The sequence below is a fragment of the Myotis yumanensis genome, unplaced genomic scaffold (assembly GCF_028538775.1).
Source record: "Myotis yumanensis isolate MYYU_CA2020_CCGP unplaced genomic scaffold, mMyoYum1.0.hap1 SCAF_3, whole genome shotgun sequence".
In the NCBI taxonomy this organism is placed as follows: domain Eukaryota; kingdom Metazoa; phylum Chordata; class Mammalia; order Chiroptera; family Vespertilionidae; genus Myotis; species Myotis yumanensis.
Genome location: NW_027223754.1, coordinates 109,180,330 through 109,199,364, shown reverse-complemented (window position 1 = coordinate 109,199,364; position 19,035 = coordinate 109,180,330). Strand labels below are relative to the sequence as shown.

Here is a 19,035-nt window from a genome sequence, read left to right as displayed (position 1 = left end):
AAGCAGTCTGAAGTGCTCTTCTGACAAAATGCACAAGCATGCAACATGCACATGCGTGTGTAAACACACTTTTAGAAAAGAGCAAAAAAAAAAAAAATTAAAACTAGAATGAAAACAAAAGGGTAAGACCAGGAAATGAGGAAAGATGAGAAATGTAATAAAACTTAAGTGAGAAGGGGAAAGGAAGAATTTTAAGAGGCCAGAAAAGGGAAGCATCAAGGAGAAAGTCTCCCTTTTATCAGAATATATTGCTCCGACATTCTACAAAAATGATATACAACCCTAGACAAAAATGTGAAAATTCTGAATTGTGATTGACTGCCACTTGCATGAGAAGTCTTCTTAGAGGAATTAACCTTTCTGTGCTGGTGGCAACCGAGGACAAGGACGGAGTTAAAAGATACTCTGTGAAGTTTAGATGTAACATTAATGTAACACAGGGCTTGGCAGTACATTAATGACTATAATACATGCACTCAGGCTTTTAAAATAGTTCATGTCTCAAAACCCAAAATGATTTTAGAAGCACGGCTGGAATTGGCAATACCCTTCTTTAGAAATTTTTATCAGAACAACAAGTTTTCTAAAACAAGCTCAAATCATAACAAAGCAACATACTTCATAAATACACATACTCGAAAAAAGAGCGGTATAAGCAAATACACTCTAATAAAATACTTATAACTTAGATCAACTACTTCCCGACTAGTAAAGAATGACGACTGAAATGTAATAGAAAGTTAAATGAAACACTAATAGAACTCTAGTTAATGTAGTTATGGCACCTGCCATGAAGAAAACTAATCTCAGTTTATTTTAGGTGCTAGTTAACAAAATGGTTTTCTAAAACTATTAATGCTGAGCAATTTCCAGGCAGTAAGGATGAAGTAAGTCTCCATTAAATTCTGAAGGCTGATGTTTAGTTTCGCTTCTTTTAATTTAATGCTGAGTTAAATATTCTCCACAGGCATAAAATAAATTATCTCAGTGCCAGAAACAAACTCACCACTAACACTCAAAAATTTTTTCAAAACTTCCTCATTTGGAATTTAAAAGGTGGTTATTAAAGCTTCTCCTCTAAGGGTGGGATCTAACTCCTGAGTGGGAGAGAGCCAACTTCACAGCCACTGCTAGCTCCTCGCAAACAAAAAACAGCATTTTTTAAGCTTATCATATTTTTAATAAGGTAATGGGATCATGACATTTACCTGAGTGTTTACAGAGTGCTTTTCTACATTGTTACTACATTTGCACCTCACAACTTAACAAAGCCAAATCCATGAAGGAAGATGACATCACTATTCCCATTTCACAGGTGAGAATAGGCTCAGAGAGGGTAAGTGACTCCTCAAGGTGACCACATACAGCAGGCACCACTGTAGCTGGGACCTCAACAGTCCCTGCACCAGAGCTTTTCCAACCCAATCAATCTAATAACTCTAATTTATAACCCCGTATATGTAGAGTATCTTTTTAACATTATAACTTTCATTGTAGGCGATTTCAATCTGCTGGCTAACAGATAAGTCAAAGCACAAGAATAAAAGGTCAGATATTTTAGTTCCTAATTCTCAACTAGCCAATTCTGTGGTCATTGGATAACTCAGCATTTCAGAGCCTTAACTCTGGGGGACAAAAATGGTTCCAATTTAAAAAAAAAAAAAAAAGAGAGAGAGAGCCAATAATAACAAGGTTATAAAATATCTAAGAGGCAGAAGACTATATATATAGAAAATACCATCTTTGGAAAGAGATCATTTCTGTACATATGTCAGATATAAGGTATTCATAATACATTACAAGTGTAAAAATCAATGCTTCATTTTAGGATATACAGTGATAACCTACACAGAACTGACTAATAGTCATTTAAGCAAGCTGAGTACAAACTACATGGTTAAAAAAAAAAAAAAAAACTATGAAAAAAAAAACAATTTAAAGAAAATGAATAAAGTTCCAAAAAAATCTGAATTTTAAAACACTGAGATAATATACAGTACATTTCCTATAATAAATGACATCACACTTGAAAACAATTAAAAAAATATTAGACTTTTTCCCCCACTCTTAACAGCCTTCGCGCTATGGTCCATAATAAAACAAATTATTAAACACTATATCTAAGGGAGAAAAATCCAAAATTAAAAAAAGTTTTCTGTCTGGCTATATGGGATATCTTTAAAGCCACTTCAGAGAATGATTATTAATAAAAAATTATAACTATACAAACCTGCTTATTTTATTAGGAATTTAAAATATGTAACATTCAAGGAGAGAAAAATTAGAAGTGATTATGCAAAAATATTTTTAAAGTGAATACTTACCCAAAATATGCTTGCAAACTGCAAATGGTGACTTCGATTTCCTAAATGATAAGAATATGTGCTCTGCATGCTGGCGTTGTTCATTGTTGACCATGGAAGGAGGTGCCTTGACATTTAAAGAGAAACAAACAAAAAAAAATAGAGCACATGTGTTCAGTAAGGAAGCTTGAACAACAACAATCCTTTTACTCACAATGAAAAAATACTTTTACTTTGTGGAGTGGGGGAACAACAGGAACACAAATTCTTACCTTTTTTTTTTAGGAACTATTAACATGAAACTTCATAATAAATATTTAAAATATAGTTTCAGGAAAAAGGAAGAAATTCCTGGCAAGGTTGGGGTCAGAATCCTTTAAAGTTGCCTACATTTTAGAAAGACAGATACTTATCTAACATGTTTTTTGTATTTTTTTAAACCCAGCTAATTTATTACCTTTTATTCCGAAATATATCATTCCATTTAACTTGACCAAGTTCAAATAATTTCAAAATTCTTCAGCACTGGTGAAACGGAATCCAGTTACTTTCCTTTCCTAGTCTGTTCCTGCCTTTATCTATAACTAGTAGCACAGTGCACAAAATTTGTGCACATTAGAGGGGGATTAATTATAGCAGTGGTTCTCAACCTTCCTAATACCATGACCCTTTAATACAGTTCCTCATGTTGTGGTGACCCCCAACCATAAAATTATTTTTGTTGCTACTTCATAACTGTAATTTTGCTACTGTTATGAATCGTAATGTAAATATCTGATATGCAGGATGAATTTTCATTGTTACAAATTGAACATAATTAAAGCATAGTGATTAATCACAAAAACAATATGTAATTATATGTGTTTTCCGATGGTCTTAGGCGACCCCCTGTGAAAGGGTCGTTCAACCCCCAAAGGGGTCGCGACGCACAGGTTGAGAACCGCTGAATTAGAGGAAATATTTTACTATTGCTATTTGCCCTTTCTCTATAATAGAAGTGTCAGAGATGAAAGAAAATTAGTAAAATGTATATAAAAATCTTCCTCCTGTCAGAGTCTGGAGCATGCTGCAGGAACCAGAGTCAAGTCCCCACACACCCATGGCGCCTCAAAATTGTGCAAGACCCAGACCCAGCCGGCCCCACGCTTGTTAAGACCCCCGGGCGGGGGTCAAAGCCTCAGGTCCCCCATCACGCCCCGCCGGGCAGGGGGCGCAGCCTAAGGTCCCCGGGCACACACCGGGCGGGGGGTGCAGCCTCAGGTCCCCCAGCCTGGGCCAGGGGGCATGCCTTGAGGTACCCCATCAAGCCCCACCAGGAGGGGGCAGGGGGCAGCTTCAGGTCCCCCAGCCTGGGCCGGGGCACACGCCTTGAGGTCCTCCGTCAAGCCCCGCAGGCAGGGGGTGCGGCCTGAGGTCCCCCATCAAGCCCCGCTGGGCGGGGGGCACAGCCTCAGGTCCCCCAGCCTGGCACTAGGGCGAGGGGCGTGGCCTGAGGTCCTCCATCAAGCCCTGCTGGGTGGGGGGCATGGCCTGAAGTCCCCTGTCAAGCCCCACCAGGCAGAGGGTGCAGCCTCAGGTCCCCTTCCCCAGCCCAGTGCCACACAGCCTCAGGTCCCTGCTGATTGCTCGTTAAGGCCCGTTACAAGAACTCAGCCTCCGCTGTGGGCACAGCCATCTTGACCGTTATGGTGTGACAATCAATTTGTATATTCCCTCTTTATTCAATAAGATAATAAAAGCATAATATGCTAATTAGACCAGACATCCTTCTGAACAAAGCCAGGGCTGCGAGGGAAGCCCAGGTCCCGGGTGCCAGAGGAAAGCCGGTGCCAGCAGCCAGGGGAAGGAAGGCCTACTCTTGCACAAATTTCATTCATTGGCATAATTTGCCTTCTAAATGAATGAAACTTTTACATCTTCTCTTCTAAAATAAAAGTAACAAGCTTACTGTGATACTTAAGTTGAGACTTTAAATTTTTCTTTGTTTTCTTTTTTTTACACAGGGTATGGCTTGAATCAGTTTTATTTTTCATAACTTTAAATATAGAATCTTTGGAAAGAGATCTTTGAATGTTCTCTAAATATCTTCTGCTTCTTACTAATAGACAGCAAGAATCTCTGGCAGCACTTTGCAGAGCCAATAAATGTAGGTGTTAGTTGGCTTTGGGTGTTCCTGATGGCTTTTCAGTTTGTATGTGTGTACCAGTCTCACATTTGGCCAAAACCTCGGGATTCTCCATCAGCATTCCATCTTACTTCAAGGTACTAGGAAAACCTCCTGTCTCCTAGATGGGAGGATCAACTGCCCTTTCCCCAGTGCCCTCTGCAAGAAGAACTTCTCTGCATGGCACATTTCAGCTCCTCTTCAAGGGATGATTTTCTTTCATCAGAAACCTAGAGTCCACGTATCCCAACCTCTCTTGAAGGCTATATCCAGAGTCACTAGCCCAGAAGAAAGCTTGAGTGACCTATATAATTTCTCTTCTGCCAACCTCTTCCTCTTATGGCCTTTCCCACCACCCACCAGCCAAGGGACAGAAATCCTGAAAAGAATTTCTGGACAGCCCTAGCCAGTTTAGCTCAATGGATAGAGAGTCAGCCTGCAGACCAAAGGGTCAAAGGTTCCATTCCAGTCAAGGGCATGTACCTTGGTAACAGGCTCCTCCTAGCCAGTTTAGCTCAATGGATAGAGCGTTGGCCTTCAGACTGAAGGGACCAGGGTTCGATTCCGGTCAGGGACACATGCCGGGTTATGGGTTCGATCCCCAGTGGGGGGCATGCAGGAGGCGGCTGATCGATTCTCTCTCATCATTGATGTTTCTATCTCCCCCACCCTTATTCTCTGAAATCAATAAAAATATTATTAACCGTATACACACACACACAGTGAGTGGCCAGATTATTATGACCACCTGATGTTTGTAGGCAAATTAGCTATAATTTCGCACTGAAGTTGCTAGAGGGCCAGACCATTATAAATAGGGAAGCAGGTTGTTTACCACGACAGTAGAAGTGATTTTTTTCCTGAAGATATGGGTAAACAATGCAACTCAACAGCCTTTGAACATGGGATGGATATATATATATACATATATATATATATATATATATATACACACACACACACACACACACACACACACACACACATACTGAGTGGCCAGATTATTATGACCACCCCATCAGTACTTCATTGGGCCACCTTTTGCCTTCAATACTGCGGCAATTCTTCTTGGCATTGACTCCACGAGATGTTGAAAGGTGATGTGAGGAATCTGACACCATGCCTGATGAATAGCACTGTCCAGTTCTGTGAGATTTCATGGTTGTGGAACCAGCTGCCTGATGGCTCTTTTAACTTCGTCCCACAAATGCTCAATTGGATTGAGATCTGGTGATTGTGGGGGCCACCAAAGCAAGGTAGTCTCCCTCATGTTCTTGAAGCCACTCCTGCACGATACGAGCACCGTGGCATGGCGCATTGTCATGTTGGAAGAAGCCATCTCCATTGGGATACACCATCAACATGATAGGATGAACTTGAACAGCAATGATACTTAGGTATGTTGTGCTATTCAGACATTGTTCCACACGAATTAAAGGGCCCAAATCATGCCAGGAAAACATGCCCCAAACCATAACACTGCCCCCACCAGCTTGAAGGGTTGTACTCATGCATGTGGGGTACATGCTTTCATGCTGTTTCCGCCAAATTCTCACTCTGCCATCTGCATGATGCAACTGGAAACGTGATTCATAGGACCACATGACTTTTTCCAATGCTCAACTGTCCAATCCTTGTGTTCCTGTGCGAATTGGAGACATTTTATCTTGGTAACTGAAGACTGTAAAGATGTTCGAACAGGCCTTCGGCTTCCATATCCCATACGATGCAGTGTATGGCTAATTTGCCTACAAACGTCAGGTGGTCATAATAATCTGGCCACTTACGTTCAAATATATCCCACATTCAAAGGCTGTTAAATCGCGTTGTTTACCCATATCTTCAGAAAAAAATCACTTCTACTGTCGTGGTAAACAACCTGCTTCCCTATTTATAATGGTCTGGTCCTCTAGCAACTTCAGCGCAAAATTATAGCTCATTTGCCTACAAATGTCAGGTGGTCATAATAATCTGGCCACCATATATATATATATATATTCATTCCTCAGGTAAGTATTAACGGGAGGAAAAAAAGAATATCTGGACTTTAGCCCACCAATTTACCTAGTTTGAATAACCTGCTGAGAGCTAAAACTAGTACCCATTGCCCTGTGCCTTCAGGGTGATCCAATGGGGCATCATCTGAATAGTGTGTTCTGAGTGGAAAGTGGTGATGCTCATGTAACTGACTAGAACTTCGAGGGTGAAGTGGGGGTTAACTACTATTTTTTAAGGCCATGATCTCTTTCCCCCTTTTTAAAAATTAAATAAATGGATCAAAATTAATAATTCCATCCCTGCCTTTAAAATAAAAAAATTTTAGCACTGCTTAGCAAAAACAAAAACCCAAATTTTTTTAACCATCAAAAAAAAAGTATTATCAGATAATTCTACCTCAAGTTTTCTAAAATCACCATTAAATTAAAAAAAAATTAGAGAATAGTAAAGTCTGGAATTTAAAGAACTCCTATCTGAATAAATTAATCAGCTTCTACTAAAAAACAAAACAAAAAAAACACACAACTTCTGAAGTCTGCCCAGGTTTTTAAATTCTACTTTGTTCTAACAATCTCTCTTCTCAAGATAATACCCTTTGAACCAGACCTACCGAAGCATACAGTCCCATTATATGGTTTGATTGTCTTTGACCCATCTGAAGAGAAGAGACTGCTTATAAAGCCTAACAATCAAAACATGACAATTTTCAATTTGGGAAGAAAGGGAGAAGGCAATTGTAGGAAAATAAACCTTTGTTATTATAACCAGTATAAAGTAGGGAAATCATAATTTCAACTATATTCAAAGAATCTGGAAGACAAACATTTCGCAACCAAGTCCATTAGGTCAATATTCATTGTAAACTATACCAATTGTGCAACATTAGTCATTCTAATTTCAGTTAAAATAGTAGAAAGAAAAAAAAAAAGATGTACATCCAAGAAAAATAAATTAACTTCGATGCTCTGGCCTAATGAAATTAAAGCCAATTCCCACTACTTTTCTTAAGGATACAGCACCCTCTATAGCTCTCTAGGTAAAAGTATAAACATTTCCAATAGAGCATCGTGTCAAACTCTAATATTTTTAAAGCTTTATTAAGAATACACTGTGAACAGCTAACTGCTAAATATATGTTTTCCCTTCCATTTGCAAATTCTTCATTCCCACTATCTTCCCCAATTCAACACTTTGAGTTTGTGTTTTCACAAGGTAATTTCATCATGAATGTCTGCTGGCTATACCCTGAGTACTCAGCACATTACTAAGCACCAACTACCGCATTACACTGCTGAAAATACAAATCAACTATAGAATACTCAAAAAATTTCTGAGTTATACATTCTTTTTTTCTCATCATCCTTGAAAAGCAGCACTACACAGGCATAATTTTGCAAGTTAATATGCCAGTTTACAAAAAAATATTTTCTAAAGCCAATTGTCTATGGACACCCAGATATTCACACACTTTATAAAGTACAGATCTGAATATAATTTTATATAATAAAGAATGAGATTCCACTTAAAATGTTTCTATTATTCATGGGGGGGGGGGGGCGGGAGAGGGGGAGGAGGGGGGAGATACAGGGGGATGGGGAGGGGGAGAGGGAGGGAGAGGGAGAAGGAGAAGGAGGAGGGCAGGGAAAGGGACAGGGGGAGGGACAGGGAGAGACAGACATTGATGTGAGAGGGTAGCATCAATCAGCTGCCTCCTGCATGCCCCCTACTGGGGATCAAGCCTGAGACCTGGTCATGTGCCCTGACTGGGAATCAAACTGAAATCTTCTCAGTCCATCATGAGATGACACTCAACTAACTGAGGCACACTGACCAGGGCTGATATTCCACTTATAAAATATCAGACTTCATACACAATGAACTATAAGCAAAAAGATAGAAAGGATCTCACTAACCCTCACAACAATCCTATGAGGTGGATACTATTATTATCCCCATTTTACAGATAAGAAACTTGTACCAGCCAAAAACATGGATAGTAAAAATCTTTGATTCATTCACTAAAGATTTTAAATTAATAAGAATTTGCTAGATTTTCAGTTTCCTTAAGCCTTTGGAACTTACCACTGGCTCCTATCTAAATGTAAATCACTAACACAAAATGATAATTGTTACTTTTTGAATGGGTGGGCTTTCCATTCGTGATGATAATGCTGACTAGATACCTTGAACAACTCTTCTGCTAAAACCAAATAAAAATGGTGAATAAAATATTCCAAACATTTTTAATGTATTGCTGAGCTTACAAGATATTAAGGAATCCTCAAAAGCTAAAAAGGAAGCAAAAGCAGGGATCTAAAGATGAAAGTAAGCATGCATGCATGCACCCTAAAGACACATCAACCCCAAGTGACCTTGAGTTTTCATTTTGACAGCTGCCCAAGTTACAGAAAAGAGGAGACATAGCCAGGGCCTTCCCAAAGTGGAGATCTAAGAGAACATCCTTCCACATAAAGCTGGGATCTTCAGTAGAAGGGTAAACTATTTTAAAAAACAAAACAAAAAACTGGCCAGTGTAGCTCAGTGGTCGAGCATCGACCAGGAGGTCACAGTTCAATTCCCAGTCAGAGCACATGCCCGGGTTGTGGACTCGATCCCCAGTAAGGGGCATGCAGGAGGCAGCTGATCAATGATTCTCTCTCATCATTGATGTTTCTCACTCTCCCTCTCCCTCTCTGAATTAATAAAATATATATTTTTTAATATCAATAATAAATAAATAAGCCAGGCCCTGGGCAGGTAGAGTCAGTGGTTTAGAGCATCATCCTGATATGCCAAGGTTGTGGGTTCGATTCCCAGTCAGGGCACATACAATCAATGAATGCATAAATAAGTGGAACAATAAATCAATGTTTCTCAGCCCCGGTGTGGTAGGGACGACCCTGGTCAGGTCGAAACGGCCCCGGTGTGGTAGGGACAACCCCGGTCAGGTTGAAACAGCCCCGGTGTGGTAGGGACAACCCCGGTGAGGTTGAAATGGCCCCCGTGAGGTAGGGACGACCCTGGTCAGGTCGAAACGGCCCCGGTGTGGTAGGGACGACCCTGGTCAGGTCGAAAGGGCCCTGGTGTGGTAGGGACGACCCTGGTCAGGTCGAAACGGCCCCGGTGTGGTAGGGACGACCCCGGTCAGGTTGAAACGGCCCCGGTGTGGTAGGGACGACCCCAGTGAGGTTGAAACAGCCCCCGTGAGGTAGAGATGACCCTGGTCAGGTCGAAACGGCCCCGGTGTGGTAGGGACGACCCCGGTCAGGTCGAAACGGCCCCGGTGTGGTAGGGACAACCCCGGTCAGGTTGAAACGGCCCCCGTGAGGTAGGGACGACCCCGGTGAGGTTGAAACGGCCCCCGTGAGGTAGGGACGACCCCGGTCAGGTCGAAACGGCCCCCGTGTGGTAGGGACAACCCCGGTCAGGTTGAAACAGCCCCGGTGTGGTAGGGACAACCCCGGTGAGGTTGAAACGGCCCCCGTGAGGTAGGGACGACCCCGGTGAGGTTGAAACGGCCCCCGTGAGGTAGGGACGACCCTGGTCAGATCGAAACGGCCCCGGTGTGGTAGGGACAACCCCGGTCAGGTTGAAACGGCCCCGGTGTGGTAGGGACAACCCCGGTTAGGTTGAAACGGCCCCGGTGTGGTAGGGACGACCGCGGTGAGGTTGAAACGGCCCCCGTGAGGTAGGGACGACCCCGGTGAGGTTGAAACGGCCCCCGTGAGGTAGGGACGACCCCGGTGAGGTTGAAACGGCCCCCGTGAGGTAGGGACGGCCCCGGTGAGGTTGAAACGGCCCTGGTGAGGCTCAGACGGCCCTGGTGAGGTTGAGACTACTCCAGTGAGGTTGGGACAAATAAAGGGGACCAGTATGGACTGATGAACAGGGGTAGATACAGAAGCAGAGCAACATTGAACAGAATGTTAAACTACAGTGGGAAGCCTGGGGAGGGTTGGGGGGGGGATTAAGAGACCAACTGAAGGACTTATATGCATGCATATAAGATTAACCAATGGACACAAGACACGGGGCGGGGGGTGCGGGGGGTAGGGGCCGGGGGAATGTCAAGGGGGGGAAAAAAGGAGACATATGTAATACTCTTTGTAATACTTTAAGAAATAAAAATTATTAAAATAATAAAAAAAAAATCAATGTTTCTCAAAACAATTCCTTTTGCAATTGCAACCAAAAGAATAAAATACCTAGGAATAAACTTAAGAACATGAAGACCTATATACTGAAAATAACAGAGCATTATTAAAAGAGATTGAAAAAAATATATAACAAAATGGAAAAATATCCCATGTTCATGGATTGGAAGAACCAACATAGTAAAAATAGCCATATTACCTAAAGCAATATGCAGACTTAATGCAATCCCCATCAAAATCCCACTGTCATTTTTTAAAGAAATAAAATGAGAAATCAACAGATTTGTATGGAACCATAAAAAACCCCAAAGAGCCAAAACAATACTGAAAACAAAGAACAAAGCTAGAGGTATCACACTACCTGACTTCAAATTATACTACGGAGCAACGATAATCAAAACAGCATGGTATTGGCAGAGAAACAGACACACAGACCAGTGGAACAGAATAGAGAGCCCAGCTATAAAACCATATGTATATGCACAGGTAATTTTCCACAAGGAGCCAGAAACACACAATGGAGTAAAGATAGTCTCTGCAATAAATGGTGCTGGGAAAACCACATGCAAACGAATAAAACTGAATTAGTTTGTCCCCATGTACAATAATTAACTCAAAACGGATCAAAGACCTAACTATAAAACCCAAAACAATAAGTTACATAGAAGAAAATATAGGTACAAAACTTATTGACCTTAGTCGTAGAGAACATTTTAAGAACTTGACCCCAAATACAAGGGAGGTAAAGGCAAAAATAAGTGGGACTATATCAAAAAAGCTTCTGCATAGCAAAAGAAATTGACAATAAAACAAAGAGAGGCAGCCAGCCAGATGGGAGATGATATTCACACACAGTAGCTCCAACAAAGGTTCAATTTTCAAAATATATAAAGCTCAATACCAAACAAACCAACAACCCAATCAAAAAGTGGGCAGAGGCCCAGCTGAACCAAGAGGTAATGGTTTGATTCCTGGTCAGGGAACATGCCCCGGTTGCAGGCTCGATTCCCATGACCTGCAGGAGGTAACTGATCAATGATTCTCTCTCCATTGATGTTTCTATCTCTCCCTCTCCCTTCCTCTCTAAAATCAATAAAAAATATATATTTTTTTTAAAGTAAACAGAGGACCTGAAAATTCACCTCTCCCAAGAAGACATACAAACAGCCAATAGGTATATGAAAAGATGTTCAATCTCAATGGCAGTTAGGGAAATACAAATCAAAACTACAATGAGATACTACCTCATACCTGTTAGAGTGGGCATTATTAACAAGAGAAGCAATAACAAGTGTTGGAGAGATTGTGGAAAAAGGGGAACCCTCATTAACTGTTGGTGGGAATAAAGACTGGTACAACCACTATGGAAAGCAGTCTAGTGATTACTCAAAAAGTTAAGAATAGAGCTACCATACGACCCAGCAATTCCTCTCCTGGGTATACACCAAAAACCTCAAAATCATGTACTTGCAAAGTTATATGCACCACGATGTTCAATGCAGCATTATTCAGTGGCCAAGAAATGGAAACAACCAAAGTGTCCTGTGATAGAGGACTGGATAAAGATGTGGTATATATACACAACAGAATACTACTCAGCCATATGAAAAGATGAAATAGCACCACTTGCAATATAGATGGACCTTGAGAACATTATGCTAAATGAAATAAGTCAGAAAAAGCTATGAACCATATAACCTCACTCATATGTGGAATATAAAACTGAAACTCGTGAACACAAAACAGCATCATGGTGGTTGCGGGGGGTGGGGGGGCTTAATATATGGTGACAGGAGAAGATTTGACTTTCGGTGGTGGGCACATGGTGCACGGTCTTGTAACATAGAAACCCACGTGAAACTTATATGTTCATGTTGACAATGCCAGCACAATAAATTTAATAAATAAAAAGAAACTATTTTTAAAAAAATCAATGTTTCTCTCTCTCAAACCAATTTAAAAGATAAATGAATTTAAAAAACCATGGTGAGACCATTACAAAAAAATTACTTTATTACCAAATATTCTGTGACAAGAATCTGAATGAACTTGTCTTGCTAAAAGGCTATGTGACGGCTCTGGCTAATGATGTGGCTCAGTTGGTTGGAGCGTCGTCCCTGCACCAAAGGGTCTAGGTCAGGGGTCCTCAAACTTTTTAAACAGGGGGCCAGTTCACTGTCCCTCAGACCATTGGAGGGCCGGACTATAGTTTAAAAAAAAACTATGAACAAATTCCTATGTACACTGCACATATCTTATTTTGAAGTAAAAAAACAAAACGGGAACAAATACAGTATTTATATTTGCATGTGGCCCACGGGCCGTAGTTTGAGGACCCCTGGTCTAGGTTTAATTCCTGGTCAGGGCATATACCCAGGTTGCAGGTTCAATCCCTGGTTGGGGTGTATGGGAAGCAACCGATCACTATTTCCCTTCCACTCCCTTCCTCTCTAAAATCAATTTTAAAATAATAAAATAAAAATAAAAGGATGTGACAATATTGTGTGCTTTTATGATATCTGTGTAAATATTTTTCTTGATATAGTACATAAATGGATAAATGTTAAAGGTGGGTGTATATATGATGATGAAAAAAATTGTTTTGATCATTCTATTTGGCACTTATAAATCTACAAATGAAAATAACTTATAATTATAAAGTAAAGAATATGGCCATCAAAAACAAAAAAGAAAAAAGAAGAAAAGAGATGAAGGAAATCCTTGAATAAAAAATTAAAAAAAAGAATATGGCCATTTTCTCTTCTTCACTATATGGTACAATCAATGTTTTCAACAGTATTGTGTTTTAATGATTCTAAAGCAAGAAAAGAAATCAGAATAATAAAAATCAATATTCATTTTAACAATGTGAATGCAACAAGCTGAAGTAATGATGGGACCTATGAGGATTATGTGACATCTGGGACCAGTTTACAAAACAGAATAATGCAAATAGACACACAAACGCATTCTAGACCTGTGCTGCCCACTATGATAGCCACTCCCCTATGTGGCCATTTAAATTAAGTAAAATTTAAAATTTACCTCCTCCACTGCACTTGCCACATTTCAAGTATTCAGCAACCACACATGGCTACTGGCTATCATCCTGGAAAATGTATACATAGAACATTTTTTTAAAAATATATTTTATTGATTTTTTACAGAGAGGAAGGGAGAGAGATAGAGAGTTAGAAACATCAAGGAGAGAGAAACATCGATCAGCTGCCTCCTGCACACTCCCCACTGGGGATGTGCCCGCAACCCAGGTACATGCCCTTGACCGGAATCAAACCTGGGACCTTTCAGTCCGCAGGCCGACGCTCTACATAGAACATTTTAATCAACACTGCTGTAGAAGTTTAATTAACTCAACTAATATTTACTGAGTGCTTATAATAAGGCTCCCTTAACTTATGTACTTTGACACAACGTCATTTGATACAGTAAAGTACAAAATAATTGTTAACACAGAGCATTTACTATGTGGCAGGCACTACACTAAATACTTTTCTTTTAATGTAAGTGAAATAATTTAATCTTTACAGTAACTCCCTGATAGACATCATTATTTTCCTATTTTAGAGATGAAAAAACAGACACACAGAGGTTAAATGGCTTGCCAAATGTCACACAGCTAGTCCCAGGTGGAGCCAAGAAGAATCCAGATAGTCTGGCTCCAGATCCTCAATGATATACTGCCTTTCAATTTCTAAATTTTAGTAATTCCCATGTGTGCTTACAATATAGCAACAGGGTGATTGTTCTCCTGTCGTCTGATTAGGTCACTATCATACAACTGGTGCTTTCTAATTCATTCTCTAATCCCTGCCACAAAACTACAAAATAAAGATAGAGCCACTTTCTAATTAATGTTGTTCAAAGATTAGGGTCAAATAATTTTATATTAAAAGGTGGAAACATTATGGATTACTATAAAGTTTCTACTATTAATTTTTTAAGATAAAAAATTCTGAGCTTACACAGCTGTTTTGGAATATTGTCCAGCTTCTCCCAGATATATATATTCACTCTCCTTCACCATAAGTCACTTTGGCATTAAAAAAATGTTTTGAGCCCAGCCAGTGTGGCTCAGTGGTTGAGTGTTGACCCAGGAAACTAGAGGTCACCGGTTCAATTCCTGGTCAGGGCATATGCCAGGGTTGTGGGCCCTATCCCCAGTTAGGAGTGTGCAGGCGGCAACTGATCATGTTAATATTTCTATTTCATCGATGTTTCTCTCTCTCTCCTTCTCCCTTCCTCTCTTCAATAAAAAATAATATATTTTTTTAAAAAATTTTTTGAGCCCAGCCATGTATATTTTATTGATTTCTGTTCATACACATCAGTCCACAAATGCCCCCTATGTGCCAGGCAATGTGCCAGATGCTTTGGACACAACAGTGCTTCAATGATAAACAAAACCAAACAGAATCCCTGTCCGCATAAAGCTTATAATTCAAAAGGAGTCAATCACAGAACCACAAAAACAGCATAAATTGCAGGTGTAATAAATGTAACTAAGCAAATGGTAGTATTAAGAAAAGAATTTAAGCTAGTTCAGCATGCTAAGGGTTTTTGACAAAGTGGACCACTGCACTATGATCCAAGGAATTAATTGCTAACTAGGCAAAAGAGGGAGAAGGGTGTCCCAAGCCAAGGGAATAAGTGTCGATTAACACTCCCTCCACGTTCTGCATGGAGTAGGGTTCGGTATCTGAAAGTGGAGCCGCACAGCAAATGAGAGAAAAAGACACGAGATAATTTTGCAATATTGGGGGACCAGGCGGGCAAGTCCCGAAGGACTTCCTCCCTGTGCTTAGGTCTCACCAAGCTTTTATTGATCTGGGATGCACTCATAGCATAGCCCTTAGGCAGGTGACCCCATTAACAGGCAGACTAGCCCATCAGCAAGGATTTACATAATAATAAATGGGAATTAAGGGAACTAAGGTGGGGATGCTTCAGCTATTATTACCTAAATTAACTGGGTGGTTCCTAGATTAACTGGGTGGTGCAGTTCTGACCTTTGCTAGGACTTCAAAGGTTACTAGCTTTTGGGGGTCTCTGTTTAAACTCAGCTAGTGAAGACAATGAATGGACTCCTGCATCTCCCCCTTATTTTTTCTGTAAAAAATAATCAAGTCCCAATTTCAATGTCCAACAGTTCTGAGTCCAAGTTTCAATGTCCAAAAGTTCATGTGTACATGCCAGCAATGAAATGTTGGTTCTGGATGGTAAGTACATATGTGTAAGGTTCTGTAAAGGGAAAATCAACTGTGATGGACTGGAGTCAAGGCCAACTCTCTCTCTCCTTCTCCTGTGTGACCTGTGCAGTCCCATAGGGCCCAACACTTAAGGGCCCATGCTTGATCTCATACTGTTGCCATCCTGAATTTTTAATGATTTTTACCCTTGAACTTGTGATTGTTAAGTGAAGCCCAATTAGACAATGGGGCCTATGTGGGAACTGTGAAGACAGGCTGGTGACCAAACATATACACGAAGGCCTGCAGGCAATCTGGGTGACAAAGGCCACCAGGGCGACTGGGATGGGGGCTGGGCCCACACTGGGAGCAGCTGGCCTGTCCAACCTGAGAGCCAGTGCCTGAGGTTCCTGCACAAGTGTTAATCCTCCACCTTAACACTGCAACAAGAATTTAGGCAGTAAACTTTGACAGTAAATTACAAAACAAAGTATACACAGAAACTGCTATGGAGCATCAGGGACTTATTCAAATTCTTCCAAGAGTTTAGAATCGCTCGTTTTCAAAACTGCTATAGCAAAGCAAGTGCCTACAGGCTTAGAAATAAAATTAAATTTAAAGATAGTTGTCTTCCATAGAAAAGAATGCTATCATCCTATCTAATAAAAGAGAAACATGGTAATTAGCCGTACCTCCGCTACCCTTCCCATTGGCTAATCAGGGCGATATACAAATTAACTGCCAACCAAGATGGCGGCCGGCAGCCAGGCAGCTTGAAGCGAACATGAGGCTTGCTTGCTTCAGTAACGGAGGAAGCCAACGTTCCCCGACTGCCACTGCCGGCCTCTGAGCTTGCAGTTTGAAACATTGTTACAAATATAGAAGCTAAACAAAACCCCAGAAACCTGCTATCAGCCAGCCGGGATCTCAGAGCTGGAGTTGAAACAGTGTTTCGATTATAGAACCCAAACAAACCAAGATACCTGCTTTCAGCAGCCGAGGCCTCAGAGCTGGAGCCAAGCCTCAGAGCTAAAGCTGGCCCAGAATAAAAAAAAAAAAGAAAGAAAAAAGGAGCGGTTGGGAGCTTCAGTTACCCGCCAGCCTGAAAACAGCCCTCAGCCCCTCACCCAGGCTGGCCAGGCACCCAAGCAGGACCCCCACCCTGATCCAGGACACCCTTCAGGGCAAACCAGCCGGCCCCCACCCGTGCACCAGGCCTCTATCCTATATAGTAAAAGGGTAATATGCCTCCCAGCACCGGGATCAGCGGAGCCGCGAGGCCTCCCGGCACGGGGATCAGCGTGACAGGGGTCAGCGCCCAAACCCCGATCGCCCTGCGGCTCTGTGTGTGACAGGGGGCGGGGCCACAAGCTCCCTATCCGCCCTGCTCTGTTCATTGTGACAGGGGAAGGCGCCCCAACCCCCTGATCAGCCCTGATCTGTGCCTGATAGGGGGGAGCTCCCCACGCCCTGATCGCCCTGCGGCTCTGTGTGTGACAGGGTGCGGCACCCCAACCCCCCCACCCACGGGCCCTGCTCTGTGTGTGACGGGGTAGAGCCATAACCTCCCCATTGGCCCTGCCCTGAGTGTGACAGGTTGCGGCGCCCCAACCCCCTGATCCGCCCTGCTCTGTGTGTGACAGGGGGCAGTGCCCCAACTCCCCTATCGGCCCTACTCTGTGAGTGACAGGGGGGAGCTCCTCAACCCCCTGATCGGCCCTGCTCTGTGCGTGACAGGGGTGAGCTCCCCAAACCTCTGATCGACCCTGCTCTGTGCATGACAGGGTACGGAGCCCCAACCCCCCTGATGGGCCCTGCTCTGTGAGTGACAGGGGGCAGTGTCCCAACCCCCTGATCGGCCCTGCTCTGTGCGTGACAGGGGGTGGCGCCGCAACCTCCCCATCGACCCTGCCTTGAGTGTGACAAGGGGTGGTGCCCCAACCCCCCAATTGGCCCTACCCTGAGCGTGACTGAGGGTGGCATCGCAACCTCCCGATCCACCCTGCTCTGTGCATGACAGGGGGCGGCGCCCCAACTCCCCTATCGGCCCTGCTCTGAGCCTGACCAGGGGCTGCACCTAGGGATTGGGCGTGCCCTCTGCCACCCGGGAGCAGGCCTAAGCCAGCAGGTTGTTATCTCCCAAGGGGTCCCAGACTGCGAGAGGGCACAGGCCGGGCTGGGGGACACCCCCCCCCCCCCAGTGCACAAATTTTTGTGCACCGGGCCTCTAGTATATATATAAAAGCCTAAGCTACCGTTATGACCAAACGACTGAAACGAATGGTCGACCAGTCACTATGACGCTCACTGACCACCAGAGGGCAGATGCTCAAAGCAGGAGCTGCCCCTGGTGTTTAGTGCACTCCCACAGCCAACCTCCCATGGCCGCTCCCCCCGGCCGGCTGGCCCCTCGATAGGCCCCAATCACTGGCCAGGCTGAGGGACACCACCATGGATGAATTCATGCACCGGGCCTGTAGTCTACACTAATAAAAGGGTAATATGCTAGTTAGACTGGACATCTTCCAGACGACCTTCCGGACGTCCTTCCGGACAAAGCCACGATGGCAGGGCTGAGGCAGAGGCAGTTAGGGGCGATCAGGCCAGCAGGGGAAAGCAGTTAGGAGGATCAGGCCGGCAGGGGAGAGCAGTTAGGGTGAATCGGGCCGGCAGGGGAGAGCAATTAGGAGCAATCAGGCAGCAGGCAGAGCAGTTAGGGGTGATCAGGCAGGCAGGCAGGCAGGCAGGAGAGCGGTTACAAGCCAACAGTCCCAATTGCAAGAGGGATATCCCTGATTAGAGACAGTGCAGGCCAGGCTGAGGAACACCCCCTCTCCCCCCGTGCATGAATTTCATGCACCAGGCCTCTAGTATTAATATAAGGCTCTGGATGAACCATTTATTAATGAGGAAGACAGTCTTACTTTTCTCCTATAATTGAAGATGCAATGGTAAAATGTAAACAGGCATTTCTAATGATATGCAAATCATTAAGCTACTTTTAGTATCATGTATGACCTCTACAAGTAAGAATTATCAGAGCCCTAGAAGCACTGCAGGCTGACTGATGGGTCGAGGAAGGTCACAGGTTCCATTCCCGGTCAAGGGGATGTACCTCATACCTCATAAATTGTTTACAAGCTCAATTCCCGAAGGAATAAGACTGATGTGCTTCTTTCACTTCGATGTCTCTCTTCCTCATTCCTTCC

The 19,035-nt window shown here is 42.8% G+C and overlaps 1 protein-coding gene across 3 annotated transcripts in view; it reads right to left on the bottom strand.

Annotated features, from left to right (window-relative positions):
- The window catches only part of XPO4 (exportin 4), a 143,856-nt gene that overhangs the window by 104,512 nt on the left and 20,309 nt on the right, over nucleotides 1–19,035 (bottom strand). For 2 of the 3 annotated variants that reach the window (XM_070409326.1, XM_070409328.1), the window contains exon 2: nucleotides 2,325–2,430. In XM_070409326.1, the coding sequence (XP_070265427.1) occupies nucleotides 2,325–2,430 (106 nt within the window). Of the gene's footprint in view, nucleotides 1–2,324; nucleotides 2,431–19,035 lie in introns of those variants that run through there. The other variant, XM_070409327.1, reaches the window with a different exon arrangement.